Genomic DNA, 21,820 nt, shown 5'->3' on the forward strand with positions numbered 1-21,820 from the left:
TTGGTGACCTTCCAAGTCGTCGACGCTCCAAGAAGAAAAAATCTATCAAGACTCCTCCTCCCAAGGTTCCAAAGTTTACTCCTTTGACGGTAGATCTGGATAACTCTGAAGTGAACTTGGTACCTGTCTAGACCAATCCATCCATCCAACCTAAAAACCTTCCTCCTTCTGTAGCCAAAGCTCCTCATAGGACTTATCCTTCAGAACCAGCCAAGCATCCTCCCAACTTGGTGTTGGACGAGGGTTATGCATGGAAGTCATTCAAAGGACATGTCACTGAAAATGAGGTGAATGCTTGTTACAACATGTCAGTGAAGGACTTTGAACTTTTTTCCATCCATGACATTTTTAAGGTAAGCAACTTTTCATTATCTCTAGTTCCTTTTCTAAGAAATTTAGAGAAAATTTCTAACTCTCCCTCGTCTATCCATTTTTTAGGCCATCTCGAAATTTTACACTTCGTCCACCCAAGCCAATGAGCTTTATGTTGAGGCTAAGGCTGCTAAAGAAAAGAATAAAGAGCTGGCTAGTGAGGTCTTCTTGAAGAAAGGGGAAGTAATCAAGCAAAGTGAGGAGGCTACTCGTCTTCTGGTAGTTGAGATGAAGTTGAAGAATGTAATTGAGGAGCTCAAGGCAGACTCCATTGAAAAGGAGACCCGAATTACTCACCTTGAGGGGAAGGTTTTGGGGCTCACCTCATCCATGGAGAAGGCTAAGGAAGAAGCCATTGCAGTTTTAATGAGATCAGACGAGTTTAAGAATCACCTAGATCGTTATTATGCTACTGGCTACGAGGAATTCTGTGCCGATGTTAAGGAGACCTATCTTGAAGTGGATTTTGACTCCTTCAAAATTCCTACTGCCAGAGAGAGTTCTCTGCTTCCGACGAGTTTCGAAGACGTCAATGTGGTGGACGATGTCTCAACTAAACCTGCTCAGGACACCATTGCTACCAGCAAAGACGATCCAAAGTCTGGGGGGATGCCCCCAGTGGTTTATCCCAGTAAATTCATTTTACTTTAGAAAAATTTTATTATTTTAGTTTATTGGAAATGCTCGTTGTTTTGAGCTTTACTTTTATAAAATTCATTCATGTATGATTCCCTCGTCCAAGTTTATGGACAAGCAACAAATACAATTGCCTTCATTGGCTTTACATAACTCAAGGGTTTTTGGACGGTGGTCGTCTACCCTTCTTTAATTTTATGAATGAATGTTTGATTTTATTTTCATTTCTCACTTGGTGTTGAACATGTTATATGCTTTATGAATGAATTTTGTTTACATCGTCCATATTTCTTTATGGTTTTAAGTGTGGCCCATCCACTTATGAGGACATTTTATCTCGTCCTGACTATATGAACAAATTTTTTATCTACATCGTCCATGCTAAATAATTTTTTCATGCTCAACATTTTTACCATTCTTTACATTTCACAAGTATAACTTGTCTATAAATGGTATTTCTTTTGCTAGCTTTATTCGTCCATTTATTTGACTTCTAGCTTGCATTATTCCTCGTCCATAGGTTGGATGACCCTTTATTTGTCTTTGGTTAAGTCATTTCCAGTATTTACTTATCCAAAGTGTAGACTGTTTGGTTGGTTAAATTCATCCATGGACTTTGAAATATTTTTACATGAATTTTTTTCCTCGTCCATTAATTAGACAGACATACCTTAGGTTTTACCTTGTCCAGTGCTTAGACAAATATACCTTGGTTTATTTTTCTTTGCTTTATCCTTATTTTAAGGAAAGCTTATAAACATTACATCCGTGCTTCCAGAGATTTTACTCATCTTGGGCCTTTAGCCTTCTTGTGGATTAGTTTGAATGAAATTACAAAAATTAGAAATTCATACAACATTATATACATTGGGAATTCAAACTGTATGTACATAACATAAACATTGTTCACAAGCATGACACATGCTTAGAAGCTAGTGCCTTAAGGAATTAGAAATACTTACATATAAACAGATAGACTAAGTACATGACTCCGTCCATCACAAATTCATCCATAAATAGCGCAAAAGGTAGAAACTAATGCACTTTTAGGGAATTAAAATATTTAAAAACATGCAGCAATAGTAATAAACATAAGCAAATATGAGGAAAACAACACATAACTTCAACTTCGTCCATGGTGATGCTTGTCCAGGCTGACTCTTCCTTGATAGTATCTTCTCAGATGCTTAACGTTCCAAGGGTGTTTTAGCTTCCGTCCATCTAGGGCTTCTAAGTAGTATGACCCATGCTTTTTGCAGTTGATTACAATATAAGGTCCTTCCCAATTAGGCCCTAGCTTTCCATGTGTTGGATTTCTAGTTACCAAGGAGACCCTTTTAAGGATGAGGTCCCCAATGTTAGAGTGCCTGGGTTTTACCATTGCATCATATTGCCTAGTCATAAGACTTTTGTATCTTGCTGTCCTTTACTCTGCATCCACCCTTACCTTGTCAATGAGATCGATGTTAAGATGAAGTTGTTCTTCATTCTCCTCATCCTGATATTTTATAACCCTGTGGTTAGTCATGTGCACATCTATTGGTATGACTACTTCACTTTTATAGGCTAGCTTGAAAGTGGTTTCCCTTGTGGGGGTCCTCACAGTCGTCCTATAAGCCCATAGAATGCCTGGTAGCTCATCTGGCCATACTCCCTTTACCCCTTCAAGCCGAGTCTTGATGATCTTCAACAATGATCGATTTGCAACTTCTGCTTGCCCATTTGCTTGTGGGTGGGAGGGTGAGAAATGATGATTCTTGATTCCAAGTTGCTCACAAAAATCTTTGAAAGGTGCATTATCAAATTTTCGTCCATTGTCAAACACTAGTACCCTAGGTACCCTAAACCTACATACAATGCTCTTCTAGATGAAGTTTTTGACATTCTGTTGTGTAAGTTTTGCTAAGTGTTTAGCTTCCACCCATTTAGTGAAGTAATCAATCCCCACCACCAAAAACTTAATCTGCCTGGTTCTAATTGGAAAGATGCCCAAAATATCCAATCCCCATAGTGCAAAGGGCCATAGAGCCATCATTGGGGTAAGGTACTCTGACGGTTGTCTAGGGACGTTAATGAATCGCTAACATTGATCGCAGACCTTCACATAAGCATTAACATTTGCTTGAATGGTTGGCCAATAATAACCTGCACGGACGACCTTGTGGACGAGTGCTTTAGCTTCAGAATAGTTACCATATGCTCCTTCATGGACTTCTTTTAATACATAGTTTGCTTCGTCTGGAGCTAAACACTTTAAGTAAGGCTTAGAGAAGCCTCTTTTGTATAGCACCTCGTCTATAAGGACGTACTTAGCTGATCTAATCCTTAGCTTTCTAGCGTCGTCTCTTTCTTTTGGAAGCCTTCCTTCTTTTAGATAGGTAATTATCGGAGTCATCCAATTTTCTTCACCTTCTATCTGTTGTACCCAGTGGCGGAGCTAAGATTTTAGTCTAAAGGGGGCAAAATTAAAAGACGATATTAAAAGTGAAATTTATCTGAAAAACATTAATCAACAATAATAACAAAATAAATAAAAAATTGTAAGCAAATATGAATATATTTCATATTATTAAAATAAATAAACAAAAACAACCAATTCATAGCTACTAAAAAATTTACAAATTGATGGAGTAAAATATGATTAGTGTTACTTAAAAAATATAATGAATAAATGTTTGAAATTATTTTTTGTGATTGGTGACATGCCAATTTGTAAGACATAAGTAGTAAAATTTGTAATATCTCTAGCATAATTCAAAGATAAAATGCTGTGAAAAGTATCATAAATAGTAAAAATGGTGGAAATAATGATATATATATATATATATATATATATAAATAGTGAAATAGGTGGTTTGGTCACTTTCAAGTTTCAACAAGTAAAAGTCTTTTTTTCCCTCCATGTAACTACTAATACAAAAAAAAATAAAAAAAATAAAAAAAATAATAATTAGGAGTCAGGGGGGACAGGTCCCCCCCCTCGCCCCTCTCTGGCTCTTCCAGTGGCTGTACCTCTAAAAGATCTATGCTTGGCATGTAATGGACTTCATCAGACTCGTCCACCATTCCATCTGCTGATGCTTCCTTGGCTAAGGCATTTGCTTCCATGTTTTCTTCCCTTAGGACATGAATGAAACTAGCTTCTTTAAATTTCTTAACAAGACGTCTCACCTTATTAAGATATTTTTTCATCCATTCTTTTTTAGCCTTACATGTTCCATTCACTTGGCCTATAACCAACTAAGAGTCTCCCTGAACGACTATTGACTCTGCCTTTAATGACTTAGCCAATTCTAGCCCTTTAAGAAGGGCTTCATACTCAACTTCATTGTTGGTTGTTTGATACTATAGATGAACCATATACTTTAACTTATCCCCTTCAGAAGACTGCAACAGAACTCCTATTCCTCCTGCATATAGTGTAGACGACCCTTCCACATGGATGACCCATGTTTTAACCTCTTCCACCTCGTCTAAACCATCATGACTTGGAGTGAATTCTGTAATGAAATCTGTTAGAGCTTGAGCCTTTATTGCATTTCTTGGTTGGCTACTTATGTCAAACTTACTAAGCTCAACAGCCCATTGGATCAGTCGTCCTGCGGCTTTTAGCTTGTTCACTACCTTCTTAAGGGATGATCTATCATGACATTGATGACATGAGCCTGGAAGTAATGTCTCATCTTCCTGGAAGTCGTTATTAATGCAAAAGCCAATTTTTCCATCATTGGGTATTGTCCTTCTACTCCCCTTAGTGCTTGGCTTGTATAATACAAAAGCTTCTACACCTTCCCTTCTTCTCTAATTAATGCTGAACTCATCGCATGTGGGGACACTACTAAGTTTAAATATAACTCCTCTCCTGGTATAGACGGGCTTAGCAGGGAGTAGTGGTAAGATAAACTTTAAGATCCTGGAAGGCCTTTTGGCACTCGGCCATCCATTTGAATGCCTTCCTGAGAACTTTGAAAAAGGGTAAAAATTTATCTGTAGCTTTTGAAACAAACCTTTTTGGAGCTGCAACTCGTCCAGCGAGGGACTGGACTTCCTTAACATTCTTTGATGGTTCCATGTTCAGTATGGCTTAAATCTTATTTGGATTCGCTTCAATTCCCCTTTGTGAAGCCATGAAGCCTAGAAACTTCCCTGATGAAACCCTGAAGGCACACTTACTTGGATTTAGCTTCATATTGTACCGTCTAAGTATGTCAAAGGTCTCCTGTAGGTCGTCCAGATGTTTCTCCTCGTCCAAACTCTTTACTATCATATCTTCCACATACACCTCTACATTCCGTCCTATCTGTGGACAGAACATGTGATTGACTAACCTTTGATAAGTTGCCCCCGCATTCTTCAAACCAAAGGGCATCGCCTTATAACAAAATAAACCTTGCATGATTTGTCTCATCCATCTTTATCTGATTATACCCCGAGAAAGCGTCCATAAAGCTTAGCAACTGATGACCTGCTGTTGAGTCTACCAATTGATCAATGCGCAACAAAGGATAACTATCCTTGGGGTGAGCTTTGTTCAAATCAGTGAAGTCTACACACATCCTCCACTTGTCATTTGCCTTCTTAACCATTACCACATTAGCTGACCAATCCGGGTAATAAACTTCCCAAATAAATTTAGCTGTGGTTAACTTCTCAGACCTCTTCCTTGATACCATTGTCTCGCTCAGGAGCGAAGACCCTCTTCTTTTGACGAACAGACTTGGAAGACAGGTGAACATTTAATCGATGAGTAATAACACTTGGATCAATTCTTGGCATGTCTTCGTGACTCCATGCAAAAATATCAATGCTCTTCTTTAAGAATTAGAAGAGGTCTTGCTTTGTCTTTTCCTCCATACTTGTTCCAATTTTAGTGAACTTCTTGGGATTACCCTCTTCGAGAGGGATGTCTTCCAGTATTTCAGTGGGCTTTGCAATAACCCTTCTCTCCTCTACAGGTAATTCAATTCCTTTGTTATTTGTTGTGGATATGCTCCCACCACTACAGGTAATGTAATAGTGCCCATAGGTTGCACTTTTATTCCACTAAATCCCACCAAAGGTGAACATACTAGGTGAAGCTGATCTTGTCCAAGTCTCATTTGTTGGAAGGTGGGGTAATATAAGATTGTTGCCAAACTTCCATTATCTACCAATACCCTTCTAGTCGTATAGTCCGTAATGAGCAAAGTGATGATGATCGCATCGTCATACGGGTGATGGACTTTTCCAACGTCCTTGTCCGTGAATGTAATAGCTTGCTCGTCTACCCCCCTCATCCTTGGTGGTCATCCAGAGAGTTGGACATTTTGTACCACCTTTAGGTATGTTTTCCTTGATTTGGAAGATGGTCCTTATACCTTTCCGTGATGGCTCTTCTACCTTTCCTTTCAACTTCCTGTCTTTATGATCTCATCCAACAAAATGCCTCAACTTTCCCTGCCTGATAAGATTCTCTATCTGCTTCTTTAAGTCATAGCACTCGTCCGTGTCACGCTTGTTATCTCTATGGAAGTGCCAATAATTGTTCTTATTACGCTTATTGAGATTTCCCTTCATCTTTTCTGGCCACTTCAAGGATGGGTCATCCTTGATTTTCATAAGCACTTAATCAAGTGGTGCGTTTAATGGTGTGTAATGCTGACTCCTTCCTAAGGATGATCATATCTTCTTGTTATCTCAATCTTTCTTCTCTCCCGTCCGAGCCTTCTTTGGACAAGGGCCCTCTTCAGGATGGCGTGGAAGGTCTGCTTCTATCTACTTTGCTTTCTTCCTCTTCTTGGCGATGATTGCATCCTTTGCATTCATGAAGCTTTGGCCTGAATGGACGAGTTCAGCCATAGTCTATGGCTCTTGATCGTAGAGCTTGTGAATGAACAAATCGGAACTAACTCCATTGTGGAAGTCTGCCAATAGCAACTTGTCATCCATCTCATCTACCATTAAGGCCTCCCTATTGAAACGAGTGATAAAGGATTGTAAGCTCACATTTTCTCCTTGCTCAAACTGGACGAGGTGCGTTTGTGCCTTTGTCCTCCGATAAAATTGTTGATGAACAGCTTACTTAACTCTTTAAAAGAACCAACAATGTTTGGAGGTATTTTGCTAAACCACACTCATGCTAGCCCCTTAAGGGAGGTTGGGAAGGCTCTGCACATTATCATCTTCTGGAACTCCTTGAAGGTGCATTGTAGTTTTGAAAGTTGCTATGTGATCACACGGGTCCGCGTTCCATCATATGAGTCCAAGGAAGGCAACTTGAACTTGGAAGGCAAGGGGTGACTATTGATGGAAGCCATGTAAGGGGAATCAGTTTGATGAACTAAATCATCTACGTGATTCCTCCTTCTCATATTATCCCTCATCCCGTCCATGACCCTCCTCATTTGATCCATCTCCCTCTCCAAGTCAAGCACCCTTCGTGAAGCAGTACTCCTTGAGTGGTTCTCATGTTTTGCATTTTCTCCTTCTCTAACTTCTTAACTTTGAGCTTGCTCTTCCATGCATCGTTCATAACGTTGCCTCATTTGGTTGATTTCTCGAGTTAATGGGCTAGTGGTTGCTTGGAAGGCTTGAAAAGAGAAAGACATATGATCAAAGGTGACCGAGGTTAACCGGCCAAGAACCCTCCAATGCTTAAGTGTTAGTTTTTCCTTCTAGAATTCAAGAATTTCAACTTTAGGAGTAGTAAAAGCTTACTTTCATTTGAAGTGGATGAGTCCTTATATAGTGAGCTTTGGAGTGGTTACTTGTTTAGTAACTTCCTTAACGTGTGTGGAAGTTAAAAGGTTCAGACTTAACTTCCACAACTGCTATAGAAGTTAGTGTATTCAATCTTGTCTTCTACAATTGCCATTGGAAGTTAAGTACTTAGTGGGAAGTTATAACAATGAACAAGGATTTTGCTCATACTTTTGAATAGTAGAAAGTGGTCCGAATCACGAGCTTTGTATATAAATTCATTCTGGGAATTTTCTAAGTGTTGTGGGGTCGTCCAGACGCTTTCTTGATGGATGAACCTTATGCCCAAGGACGACCTTCTGACGATGGACAACCTTCTTATGTCGGGCTAATTTTTTTGGCTCTGGACGACTTTTATGGACAAATCGGAGATGACTCAATTTTTAGTTCACCATCACTATATGATATGTTTGGTGTATAGTAATAATATATACGGTCTAACTTACAATATATTTATACAAGTAATATTTGGTATCACTCCTTTTGATAATTGTACAAAATTATATACTTCTTTTTGAGATGCGGGCTACCCATTCATTATGGGTGCGGGTGCCCTTAAACCAAGGGCAAGAGGCATGCTGGATGTACTTCCCGTGTATACTTCCAGTATATTGTATAATTACTACAATCAATCACAGTAGCTTAAAATTGTACAATATTGCCTCACAAACGAATAATCAAATTGTCAATCACGCTTTCTCATTAAAAAAAAAAAAGTTCAATCACGCTTTAATTCATCTAAACGAAATCTAATAGCTGCTCAAGTATTAGTAATCATTTTGATAATGAATATCTGAAGGTCGTGTATATATTATATTTCAGAAAAATGAGATTGAAATTTTGGACTTTATAATTTTTAATAGCCATTCATGTAGCAAAGGCATTAATCAAAGTCAACTCATTGACTTATTCCATATCTGCAACTAGGGCTGCCAGGCACCCGCCTGGCCCAAAGAATCCAACCGGCCCAACTCTCTCCGACTGGATAATCACTTGATCTGCGCTATGGTTCGGTCAGTTGCGGATCGCCGGCATGAAGACCCGATACCAACGGTTTGAGTCTCGATTTGACTGTCTGAGAAACTGAGGAACTGGACCTGCCCGATGCCTTTCTCTCTTCCAGTCGCAAATCGCGTGTTTCGGAGGAAAACTGGTATGCCTAAACTCAAAACTCCGCCGATATAATGAGATCTCGGCTAGATCTTGACAAATATAGCGCGATCTTGGCTAGATCTCGAAGGATATGGAGGTATATTGGCTAAATCTCAATAGATCTGGCCAGATTTGTTGAGATCCGACAAGATTTCGGGCAAAATTTGTCTCGATTTCGACTCCCTATAGTGAACCCGAAACCGCCCGATATGCACCCAAAACCGACAAGACCTGATTTGGCCAATATGAAGCTCCACACGGGTCAGTTACGGGTTGTGATTTCTCCCGCCCGAGTCATTTGGGTCGAGTTTGGGTTGGGTACAAACCCGACCCGGGCCAACCTATGGAAACCCCTATCGGCAACGATGCAGCGAATTTTACCCATTGGATTCTCCTATTGCTATTTAAACGATTATTACCTGGCTTATTATACGACTTTTAGCAGGTCATTATTCATGGAAATAATCATGGAATATCAACAATAGACAAGTTTATATTTGTCAATGAAACTGGCATTTGAATAATTAAATTATTCCATACCAGCATATACGAGGAATTGCTTGTGATGTTTATTTATTTGTTTTATTTCGTGTACAGAACACATAGTGGACCTGGAATTATTCACGCTGCGTTTATTTTTTTAATATAAATTAGATGATTCTTCTCTTTGGAACAAACATGACATTTCGTGTGAGTTTCGATGTTATGGAATATATCAATTTACAAATGTAGTTCCGTTTTTCCGAAGTTACACAGTTTGATATTGCTCCAGAGAGAACAGATTTTCTGTGAACACAATATTTACTTTAAAATCTGATAGAATTTTTTTTTTTAAATCATGTTTAATTTGTTTGACTTTAGTCTCAGGTTGAATTGGGTTAGTTGAGAACGAGATTAAAATAACAAATTAAATAACTCTTACATATCAACAAGTAAGGTTGTAACCAGTGCAAGCAATGACCTTAGAAGATATATAAAAGGTGGCATATGCCAGCATATGGCTAACCACTACACTTGTCTTCAATATCTCAAGCTCCATTTGGAACTCAACAAGCAGGTCAGTCTCTTTCTTTCTCTGGCTTCCATATTGTTTTTTTGAAAATTTTCCTGCTAGACCATACACATGAATCCCCAGAAGTTCCTAATTTATTTGAAACGACTGCTCTTTTCTGCTTTAGTATTATGGTGGAATTTGATGAGCTGAATTTTTTGGTGCCTGCAGTAAGGCTCTCTTTTAATTATAGACTATTTTTAATTTGGATAATCTTATTAACAGTTATTTGAATATTAGTTATACTAAATCTGAATAAAGGAAAATATCATGCCACTGGGTTATAATGTTCTTGACATTCTAAGACTAATTTTTAAAAAAAATATTATACAGTGTTGTGCTTAATTTTTCGGGGAAAATATTTTTGTAATTCATGGATTTGTTTTTTCTTCTTTTAAGTTACTTTGTGGGATACTTATCTTTATGCATAATGATAAGTATAGTCCCAGTAATATTATACTAGTTTGTTTTGTTTCTTTCATTTGCTTTTTTTCTTTTTTTAAAAGAAAAAAAAGAAGATAAATTGCATTTTAAATTTATAATTTAGGAATGAATTCAAATTAAACCTCAAACCTTCAAAATTTTCAAATCAAATAACACTTTTAAAAAAGTTCAATTCAAATCATTAACTTATTACGTATGATGATTGATGCCCTAAGGAAAATTGCTTGAACAAGATCATGACGTGTGGTTTGGATTGGAATAAATTTTCACACAGCCGAAAGAATATCCCAGTGTCTTTTTGTTATCTCGCCCTATAATTTGTGTTTTTAGTGGATTTTCTTTTTATATCTATTTAATGAATTATTATATTTTTTATATTTCAAATTTTTCAAAAAGGAAAAAAAAAATACTTCCTACTTTTATCAATGACTTTTAAAGTTCAAAATTTATAAAAGTAAAATAAGAATAGGAAGAAAACAGAAAATAAAGAAGAATATTAATTAAAAAAAAAAGACTACAATCTTACTCATATCTTTTTATTGGAAATGAATTTTGACAAATCCACCATTGAATTTTCTTTTTATATTCTCCATGAAAGCAAAATTTTAAAAAAATTAAAGATCAATAGTTATATCATCAATAAATTTTTTAAATTACAATTTTTTGTAGTTTAAAATTAAGCATCAAATATAATTTTATAGATGATATATAGCTGAGTTTGGATACAGCTTATGCGTCCGCGTCTGCTGCGTTTTTTTTTTTTTTTTTTTTTTTTCTTCTTCTTCTGCTGCTGTACGGGTCAGGGGACAAAGGCTACTGTTCATGCACTGTGCATGAACAGTAGCCAGCTTTTGCTGACTTTTCAGCACATTTGTGGGTCCCGTGTACTGTTCACGGGACCCACAAACTTCACTTTACAAAATTTTTTTTATTAAAAATGGGTCCCACGATACTATTCACACATTTAAAAATTATTTTGGTACAGTGTTTTCAGTTTTCAGCAATAAGCTCTATCCAAACGGACCCATAGTAAATAATATCTGATTGTCTCAAAATTTGAGATATGTATTAATTTATTTATTTATTTGAGAAATGAGATATGTATTAAGAGCATAAAGAACATGTAATTTAATGGTTTAATTTTCAAAATATGTAGTATTGTTAATGATATTGAGTAATGTTGTAGCCTTAGACTACAATCAATTTTATAACAAAATTTTGTCCAATTAACATTCTTGTTTCCTTTCAAGAGTAATAAACAATATTGTCAGTAGGATAATTTTTTATCTAATAATTAATTATTCTTCATAAAATTTTGTTTAAGGGAATTAATTATGGAGATAATTACATTTTTTTATTAAAAAAACTCTATATTTTGATGTTATTTAGGTTAAATTTTAGTTTCAAGCACACAACCTTTCATAATATAGTTTTAAATTATTAAAATTTGAAGATTTTGTGAATACATATTAATCAAAATAATAAAATTTATGTAAATGGAATTTTAATTTTGAAAAACTTGGAAAACGCGTTATACATAAAGTAAGTCATTTTAAAATAGTTTAATCATGAACTAGATACAAAGAAGGGGAAAATCTTGTAGCCCTCTGGAAAAAAAATTATTTAAGTCTGAAAAAAGTTATAAAAGTATTTCTCTATGGTAACAATCGAAAATAGTTTTCCAACTAGAATTAAAAGATACGGATGCTTTAATTTTATCATTGTAGGATGTGCTTTGATAAGTTAAGAATATTCTAACAGTTAAGTTAAAAAATGTCTATGTAGGTACACTAATTACTTCAATTGATAAAGGATATTCTTCTTAGTTATACCAAAAGCTAATTAGTATTTACCATGATGATAAAGGTCAATATCGTAATGGAGTAGACAACATGAGTTCAAATTCTACAATACCAAAAAAAATGTCTAACTTATCATATTAGTACTTTTTCGTAGATAAGATAATTTTGTAGTTCACAAAATCCTATATAATATGATGTACACAAACTTAATAACAATTTATTTTTCCTATACATAAAGTGAAACAATTAATTACTCAAAAACTCATTTTAAGTATAATATATAATATTATAAACACAAACATATTCACAATTTATTTAGATGATAAGTTATAATTGAAGTAATGTTATATAATTCTACCATTAACTTCGTTTTTATAATTCACCAATTACAATAGAATGATCATCACAAAAAATTGTGAAAATTTTTGTTTCTATAGATTTATCTTTTCTGTATAAAATATTGAGAAACTTTTTTTTTTTGGTCTGAAATTTTTTTGCTACTGTAGGTGGAAAGATACTTGAAGTTGTAAGATCCAGCCATGGCTACAGAGAAGATAGGGGTTCTTAAAGCACTCGATTCTGCAAAAGTCCAATTGTATCATTTCACAGCAATTGTAATTACTGGAATGGGATTCTTCACAGATGCATATGATATCTTTTGCATTTCCATTGTTACAAAGTTACTTGGCCGTATATATTACACACCGGCGGATCACAGTGCGCCAGGCACATTGCCTCCCGCTGTGAATTCCGCTGTTACTGCAGCTACACTTTGTGGTACTTTTGCCGGCCAACTCTTCTTCGGATGGCTTGGTGACAAATTGGGACGCAAAAGAGTATACGGTGTGACACTCCTTCTCATGGTATTTTGCTCCATTGCATCGGGACTCTCATTCGGAAAAGAACCAGCTGGTGTCATTGTCACACTTTGTTTCTTTAGGTTCTGGCTTGGCTTTGGCATTGGTGGAGACTATCCTCTTTCGGCTACAATTATGTCTGAATATGCTAACAAGAGGACTCGTGGGGGATTTATCGCAGCAGTTTTTGCCATGCAAGGCATTGGAATCTTATTTGGTGGGATTGTTGGATTAACTGTTGCAGGTGCCTTCAATGACCAATACAAGAGTGTAAAGTTCAGTGCAGATCCAATAAAATCTCTGCCACCCCAAGCTGATTATGTTTGGCGCATAATTTTGATGGTTGGAGCCCTTCCTGCCGCTCTTACATACTACTGGCGTATGAAAATGCCCGAGACAGCTCGTTATACTGCCTTGGTTGCCAGGAATGCAAAACAAGCCGCGGCAGACATGTCTATGGTATTACAAGTAGAGGTCCAACCCGAAATGGAGGTAGAAACAACTCGGGATTCCTATAGCTTATTCTCAAGTGAATTCGCGAAACGCCACGGGCTTCACTTGGTTGGAACAGCTGTTTGTTGGTTCTTGGTGGACGTCGGTTACTATAGTCAGAACCTTTTCCAGAAGAATATCTTCACGTCAATTAATTGGCTTCCTGCAGCAATAGAGATGAGCGCTATTGAAGAGGTTTACAAGATTGCAAGGGCACAAACACTAATAGCACTGTGCGGTACTGTGCCGGGGTACTGGTTTACGGTGGCCCTTATTGACCATATGGGACGGTTTGCAATCCAGATAATAGGTTTCTTCTTCATGTCTGTTTTCATGTTTGGAATTGCTATTCCTTATGATCACTGGAAATTGAGACAAAATCGTATTGGGTTCGTGGTACTATATGCATTCACCTTTTTCTTTGCCAACTTTGGACCAAATACCACAACATTTATTGTGCCAGCAGAAATCTTCCCTGCAAGGCTAAGGTCTACTTGTCATGGAATATCAGCTGCAACTGGGAAGATTGGAGCAATTGCTGGTTCATTAGGGTTCTCATATGCTTCTGAAGACCCAAATCCCAAAGCGGATGATAAAGGATACCCACCCGGTATTGGAATTAGAAAGACACTTCTTATCCTAGCAGGGGTCAATTTAGCGGGGGTATTGTTTACCTTATTGGTGCCTGAATCCAAAGGGAAATCACTTGAGGAGTTAACAGGGGAGAACGAAGAAGAAATGGGAGAGACCGTTACTGCGTAGGACTAATAGTAAAGACTTAAAATACAAATTATGCCGTAAGTATAATAAGGTTGCACTCCCAACTTCTTTTTTTTTTCTTTTTGAATGCTTGCACTCCCAACTTTCAAATAAATATTGAAAGTGTACAATATTTTTCCCTTCCATATTGTAATTTTAGTTTTCTGGGTTGGATGATAATCCGATATATTTATGTGCAATTTGTTGCTTTGTTGGGGAAGGAGAGGGAGCCAGTATATGGTGTACCCGGCATATATGCTGGGTCACTCACACAGGGGCGGGTCCCACACACTGTGGGGCCCGCCCCTATGTGAGACACCCGGCATATATGCCGGGTACAAAATATAATTTTCGAAGGAGAGGTGGGGTGGGGGGTGTTATGAACTAGTGTATTTGTTAAATAAACACCATTTGTACTGGCTTTTCTTAAAGGCTTGTTTCATTGTACGTACCTTGAAAATTCAATTGTCCAATTTTGTTGCAATTATAATTTATGTGTGAAGGGGATTGTAGACATTCTATTTTGCAACTTTCATTTAACCTTATTGTATTATCATCGTCATCACGTTACATCATAGGGGTAAAGCTATAACTTTTGTAGTATAATTTCCAATTATGTTGCATGAAATTGATCTTGAAGTCACAACCATCAAAAGATAGTTCATGAACTCTTATTTTTCCATTGGACTGAAAGATATCATGAAAATATTTTTAACGGTTAAAATACACTTGTGTGAGTTAAGTTTTGGAGAGATGCTAAATCATAGGTGGTTAATTGTTATTAGTTCAAATTTGAACTTAATACTAAAATTACTTTTTTGCCCCAACAATAACAATCAGTAATAACCTGCCACTTATGATTTGTTGTAAAAATATTTTAAAAATGTTGTAGACATATCATTTCTCTAAGTTTTGACTACACGTGATTATGGATTCTTAATTATAATTAATCTTTTTTTTGTTTAATTTCAATTAAACAAATGTGTCATAACACTATTGGTTGTACATTAAATTAAGGACAAAATTTAGCTGCAAAATCGGTTGTAACTTTAAACTACAACCTTACTCAATATTTTTTTTATTTACATCTTCTTCTTATATTCTCTATACTTGCAAAATTTCTAGAAAATTAAAGATCAATGACTATTTCATCAATAAATTGTTTAAATTATAAATTTTTGCAGTTTAAAATTATACGTAAAATATAAGCTTATAAATCATATAGTAAATAATATTTGATTGACACAAAATTTGACACATATATTAAGAGTATAAAGAAAATGTAACTCAATAGCTAGATTTTAAAATATGTGGTAGTGTATATATTATTGAATTTGGTTGTAACCTTATACTACAATAAATTTTTTAACTAGATTTGTCATTTAATTAATTTTGTGTCATTCTCAAAAAAAAAAAAAAAAAATTACTGTGTAGCTTCATGCACCTAATTAAATTTGGGACTTTTGCTCCGCGATACTAATTACCGCATGCAGTTTTGGTGTTGGCGTGTGAATGTATTCTTTTATCTCATCTCTTTTTCCCTATATATGTGTGTGTGTTTCTAAAAAAAAAAAAAAAAAAATTTAAGACTTAGGAGACATAGTATATTAATTAATTCCTGACAAAATTGATTAATTAAATAAATTTGAAATTAATTTTCCGAGCTTGAGGTTCAAGAAAGTCTAAAAATGGTCAAATTTTTTGAGGAAATCAAAGTATTGAAAAGAATCAGAGAGAATCAAATTGAAAAGGATCGATCTGAGGTAGATTTGGATCAATTGTCAACCGGCACTTGGTCCGGAATCTTCATATTTAAAATTTAAATCTCAAAAAGGAAATGATAATATATCCAAATTTAATTGTTGTAATTCGAATTTTGACAATAAAAGGAAACTATTTTTGAATTATACCATGTGAATGCAAAAAAAAAAAAATGAAAACATTTAAGGAAATCCAAAAATATAATACTCTCTATTTATTTATTTTTTATTTCATTTTTTCAATTTTGATAGCATGCAAAGGAAAGTGCAAAAGCCGAGTCACGCCATCGTTTTCACTGACCATCTTTACCCGCGTAAAGACTAAAGACTGAGGAGCTAGAACTATAAGTCGACGTTGAATTAACTTGGAGACTCGACTTAACGTGCCCGGCCCATTGTTGACTTATTGTCGCTGCTGCGCAAACCTTATTGGCTTATTTTTGTCATCACCTATTTGACAGTCTCTCCGCAAGTTCTTTTCTCATACTCATAGATAGTACCATCTCCTTGTCATTTTTTCTGAGTCATTTTCCAGGTAACTTCATGGAAATTTTTTAGGGTAATGATTTACTTGTGCTACTTAATCTTAGTGATGCTGAAATTTTTAGGATAATTATATAGAAGCAAGTTATGCGTATATTAACGTCGCATCATTGAGATTTCAAGTTTGTTTGGAATTTACTTATTTTGCTGAAATTGAAATTTTTTTACTAAAAGTATCTATAAATAAATGTAAAAGTTAGCTGAAATAGTACAGCAGGATCCATGAATAGTACCAAAGAGTGCAATGAGCTCATGAATAGTAGCAAAAATAAGTTAAATAGTAAAATAAGCTGATTTTTTAAGCGGGAGCCAAACATACGCTTCATCGTATGTATAGGGATTATGGACATATGCTAAGTTGTGAGGACATTTATTATGACTTATGAAAAAAAAATATTCTTTCACTTTCCTTCACATTTAATATTTTACATATACACTACTGCATACCCTTGGTGTGATGGTCACTCTACAAGTATAAATGCTTGTTAGATGTGGGGGGTAAGAGTCAGGGTTCAAGTCTCCAGGAGGGAGTTTCACATACATTTGCACTTATATTAGATTAGAGTAGAATTTCTATATTGTATAAAAAAAATTTACATATACATCCACAATTGATTAAAAAAAAAAAATGTTCACATTTTAACACATCAAAGTGAATGTAAAAAAAAGGGTATATTACAGTTGCCCCTCCTAAGGTTTGAGTTAATACTAAGTAAGTCCAAAATATTTCAAAAATAACCAATTTGGTCCTTAAACAATATGCTCTTAGAAATGAAAATATTGTATTTAGCATATGGTTAAGGAACAAATTGGTTAATTTTGAAATGTCTTGAGCTTGTTTGGCTCTATCCTAAACTTCAGGGGTACTGAATATAATTTACCGAAAAAAAAGTGAAATAACAGATGCATACGTTAGTTAAATGAAGTATGTTTTGATGTTAATCTCCAATCCAAGAATTAGGATTTGCAGATGATAAGCCAAAAATGTATTAAGCTCTTGTGATGAATTAATTGAATAATTACCCAAGTTTATTAATTAATCAAATTAACATGCAATGTACATGATAGCACAAACAAATCACCAACTAAAATAAAATGTAACGGAAAATAAATTTAACAAGGTGATTTGTTTTCGAATGGGGAAAACCTCCAAGGCAAAAACCCAACTAGGTGATTTTAATGTTACCACTCCCGAGAATTCACCATTATCACAATAAGCGATTACAAGTAAAGGAATCCCAGTACCTTATACTAACCCACAGTTGAACCCTTACCCCAATACCCAATTGGATTTATTCTGTAGTAACAATCTCTCTTTTCAATGCACGACTCCCAGTAAGTGACTAACCAATAGATGCGCGGATCATAGTACGCAACTTGATCACAAACTTGAGAAGGATGTTGGCTGCAAAGTTCTTCCGTTCATCACACGATGAAGATCACGAAGTTGCTTGGTCACAAAACTCTACAGTGAACAAATACAACAACTTCTTCAAGATGAACTAGGGTACACTAGGTTTCCGTTCACAATTTGCATGAACAACACTTTACTTCACACTTGTGCAATTGTGCCCTTGTAACGGCCTTTAAAATAATCCTTATAAATGTTTAGGGTTATGAGAAAAGAAAGTCCAAACATCTATTCATGGATTGGAATGAAATCAGAACTGAAAATCTGATTTTCATAGTTCTTGTTAGATATCATATCTGTCGAGTAGCTGTTAAGTTTCGTGCTTAGATAGCTTTTTAAATCTCGATAGATACTAGCTATCGAGCTTTAAAAACCAGCACTTCATTACTTGAATCTTGGATAGACTTGTATGGTTTTAACACTTGAACTTGAAACTTTGTTCCGTGAAGTATTAAACACATCCTAAATCTACCCAAATACAAGTAAAGTGTCTTTTGTCAAAGGATTTGCCAATACATGATGACATATGTTCCTGACATGAATCACATATGTCCTAACAATCTCCCTCTTTGGCAATCCGTGACAAAATCACAGTAAACAAATGAATATATGAAAGAAGTCATAAATCACTTAACACATACTCACTTGTTGAATACAATAAAATATATCTTAACACAAACTCTTGAAAAACTTTACAAGAAAAGAGTTCATGGCGAGGACGACTTTGACAACTTATATTTTTGAAACACTTTAAACAAAACTCATCAAGGCATCTTAGTATGAAATAGAAATAAAGGATTGCATACAAATATATAAGAAGCATGTGCATAAAGAGAAAAGAAAAAGATACATAGGTGAAAGAATTGTAATGACAACCTCAATGTATATCAATAACGAATACAAGGTTTGCTATCACAAAGTGGTCACAAGACCAAAGGTACACGAACAATGTATCTAAAATAGAAAGAAAAGAAAAAGATACATAAGTCCTTACTACATCCCTCAAAATATAGACACTCCCCCTAACAAAAATCACCAACACTAACTATTCCCCTATGTATATGACTACTCTCACCCCAAAACTACTCCCCCTTTTTGTCATGAGTGACAAAGGGTAAGTAACTCAAGCAGCCATCTCAGTATCTCTGGAAGAGCTAGCACCATCGTCCTCATCAGCATCATCACTACCGGAGCCATCATCACTCTCATCCTCTGAAGTCGGTGGAGATGGAGAGGAGTAAGCAGCGAAACCACCCATGGCAGCCTGTCGTCGTGCAATACGACCAACACGGGTGTTCACCTAACACAAATCATCACTGAGAGTGTCAAGGCGAGCATCCATACGCACAAGTTGTGCCATGATGTCCTCAAGAGTCACCCCACCCACAGAAGAAGAAGGATTGGAGGTTAATGGAGTTGAAGAAGCCGGGGGAATCGCAGTCCCAGTCTGCCTCGGTCAAAGCTGTGCCTTGCTCCGTTTAATGGTAGCAGCATCTATGGCACACATGACAGAAGAGTGGTCTGACTTGGGATAGGTGACAGAAAAATGGCGAATGATCCGCGTGATAGTCGAAGAAAAAATGAGTTTATCACGAGTTGTCATATCCCTATAGACATCAATAAGGGATAGAATAAAGTAAGAGGGGAAGTCAATAGAAATGTGCTCCAAGAGGGATAGCAAAAATCGAGCACAGGGCTCTGTGATAGAGTTATAGTGAGACAGAGGGTGTAGAACAAAAGTCATCATCATATTAAGAAACCTCGAACTTTTATCAAAAGTTGAGCAACTGGTGTTTTGACTATCACCCCAAGAAGAAGGTCGCTCACACAACATAGTCATGAGCTCGTCTTTAGACACAGTCTTAAGATGATCACAGCTAGGGTAGTTAGGATGTGCTACCCTCAAGGCATGGAGCACCTCAGATAAAATATCCGGAGTGACCACAATACGCGTACCTTGAATGTGAGTGAAGAAATAAGGTATTGAATAATCGAATCTGTGCATGTTGGAGTAGAATACCTGTATGATCACGGAAGGACAAGTGACAGAGACGCCATACAGTGACTCTTAACCTCTACTGTGAATGACTGTGGGTAGGTCAGTATCGGAGAAGTCCGATAAAATGACTTAGCGTTTTGAATGAATGTCTCATCTAAAAAAGTTCTCTAAAAAATCCTTGTGGGCTTTATCATCATGGAAATGAATGTGGGAGGGAGTAAAATCAGAAGAAGATGCCCCGGAACTAGCAGGGTTCCGGGATGCAGTAGATTTCCGTTTAGGTGCCATAAAGCAACTAACCTAAAGAAGGAGAGAGAGAGAGAGACGCAAAAAAGTACCAAACTAATCAATACATAAGAATATAAAGAATTGAAGGTACGTATGCATGAAAATGCATGAACATGTGACATGCAAAATTAAAAGCATCATGGGCTTAGCCCAATCCAATCCTACCAGCATATAACAATTCAACATATATAGCACACATCTATAATGCATGAAACATTGTTGTAATGCAAATGTGATGCAATGCGTGAACAAATAGGATCATTTAAACAAAACCCATTTCAAAACTTTAGCAAAAACCTCAATAATTTTGAAAAATCTCCAAAAATTTACACAAACAACAAAAGTTAGGTCAAAAGATATGAAATGCATGATTAATGAGTGAGAAAGCATCATACCAGATGAAGAAAAGGATCTTATGACCGAAGATTGAGTGGGGAAGAGGTTTGGAGTGGTTGAGAGGAGTTTGGGAAGGTGAGAAGACAAAAAGAGTAAAAAGAGATCGAGAGAAGTGAGAAAGGATTCGCGCGGATCTTATATATAGAAGCTCATAATTCTCGACATTTCGAGAGGTGTCGAGGTTTAAACTTCGACAGATACAACTATTAAGGAGTTGTCCAAAGGTGTCCATAGCAAAAGGGGCTCAATGGATCGACAAGCTATCGAGATTGTGATAAAAGGAAGTTGAAGAGCTCGATAAATAACCTAGCTGTCTAGAGGTATCTAGAAGCTGTTGAGATTACTTAAAAACAATTTTTTAAAAAAGAGAAAAACACAAACATGAATGCAATTAAACATGTTATTCAACCAAAGATCCAAACAATAATTTAGCTCTCAAAAACATCTCTCAACCAAGAAAAATGTTATGCATTTAGATCCAAAACACACACACACACACACACACTAAATACGTCTAAACAATTTTATAATTCAAAAAAAAGTCAAGACAGTTTAGTAGGTACACATTAACACATATAAACCTTGTGATGGTCAAATCACATTGTACCTGCACATGTATCAAAAGTAGCAAAGAATGTTGCGTGTTGTGTGTGAAAAACATTGCAAGATTGCATAAGTGTCTACATGTTATGACGATTTGAGATATGAATAAATCACTTTAACTCACACACGATCATAACTGCTTGATAAGGACTATCACCTTCGAGGTACATTCTATAACTCCCACATCTCCTAGAATACATGCTTACAATCATATTTTAAAGCGTTTTGATTTTTTTTGCTTTAATTTTTCTTTGCATATTTTCTTTTAAGCATATCATGCATAAGTATAAAAAAGAGAGAGAAGAAATGCCCAATTATGTTAAGTTTTTGACATTGCACTTTTGCTATGCCGAAGCATACCGATGTCATTCTATGATTGGCGGACAATAGTGGTGAAATGGTTACTTATACCTTTCTCTTAGGATTTTTTAGTCCTTCCCGTCAAAAAGAGTAATATGAGTGTTAAGTATAAGAGATAACTTAATCTTACTCATCACAAACATGAGCCACAAAGCTC

General features: G+C 35.9%; 1 protein-coding gene across 1 annotated transcript; it reads left to right on the forward strand.

Moving 5' to 3' along the window:
- The first annotated feature begins 9,854 nt into the window (after nt 1-9,854).
- Nucleotides 9,855-14,550, forward strand: LOC142625754 (putative inorganic phosphate transporter 1-3). Its single transcript, XM_075799464.1, has 2 exons — nt 9,855-9,955; nt 12,702-14,550. The coding sequence occupies exon 2, from the start codon at nt 12,735-12,737 to the stop codon at nt 14,304-14,306; it is 1,572 nt and encodes a 523-aa protein (XP_075655579.1). The 5' UTR covers nt 9,855-9,955; nt 12,702-12,734; the 3' UTR covers nt 14,307-14,550.
- The last annotated feature ends 7,270 nt before the right edge of the window (nt 14,551-21,820 follow it).

This window comes from Castanea sativa, chromosome 2, assembly GCF_040712315.1.
Source record: "Castanea sativa cultivar Marrone di Chiusa Pesio chromosome 2, ASM4071231v1".
Classification (NCBI taxonomy): domain Eukaryota; kingdom Viridiplantae; phylum Streptophyta; class Magnoliopsida; order Fagales; family Fagaceae; genus Castanea; species Castanea sativa.

Excerpts from the sequence above, each read along its gene's own strand:
- LOC142625754 (XM_075799464.1), top strand. The coding sequence starts at position 12,735 with ATGGCTACAGAGAAGATAGGGGTTCTTAAAGCACTCGATTCTGCAAAA.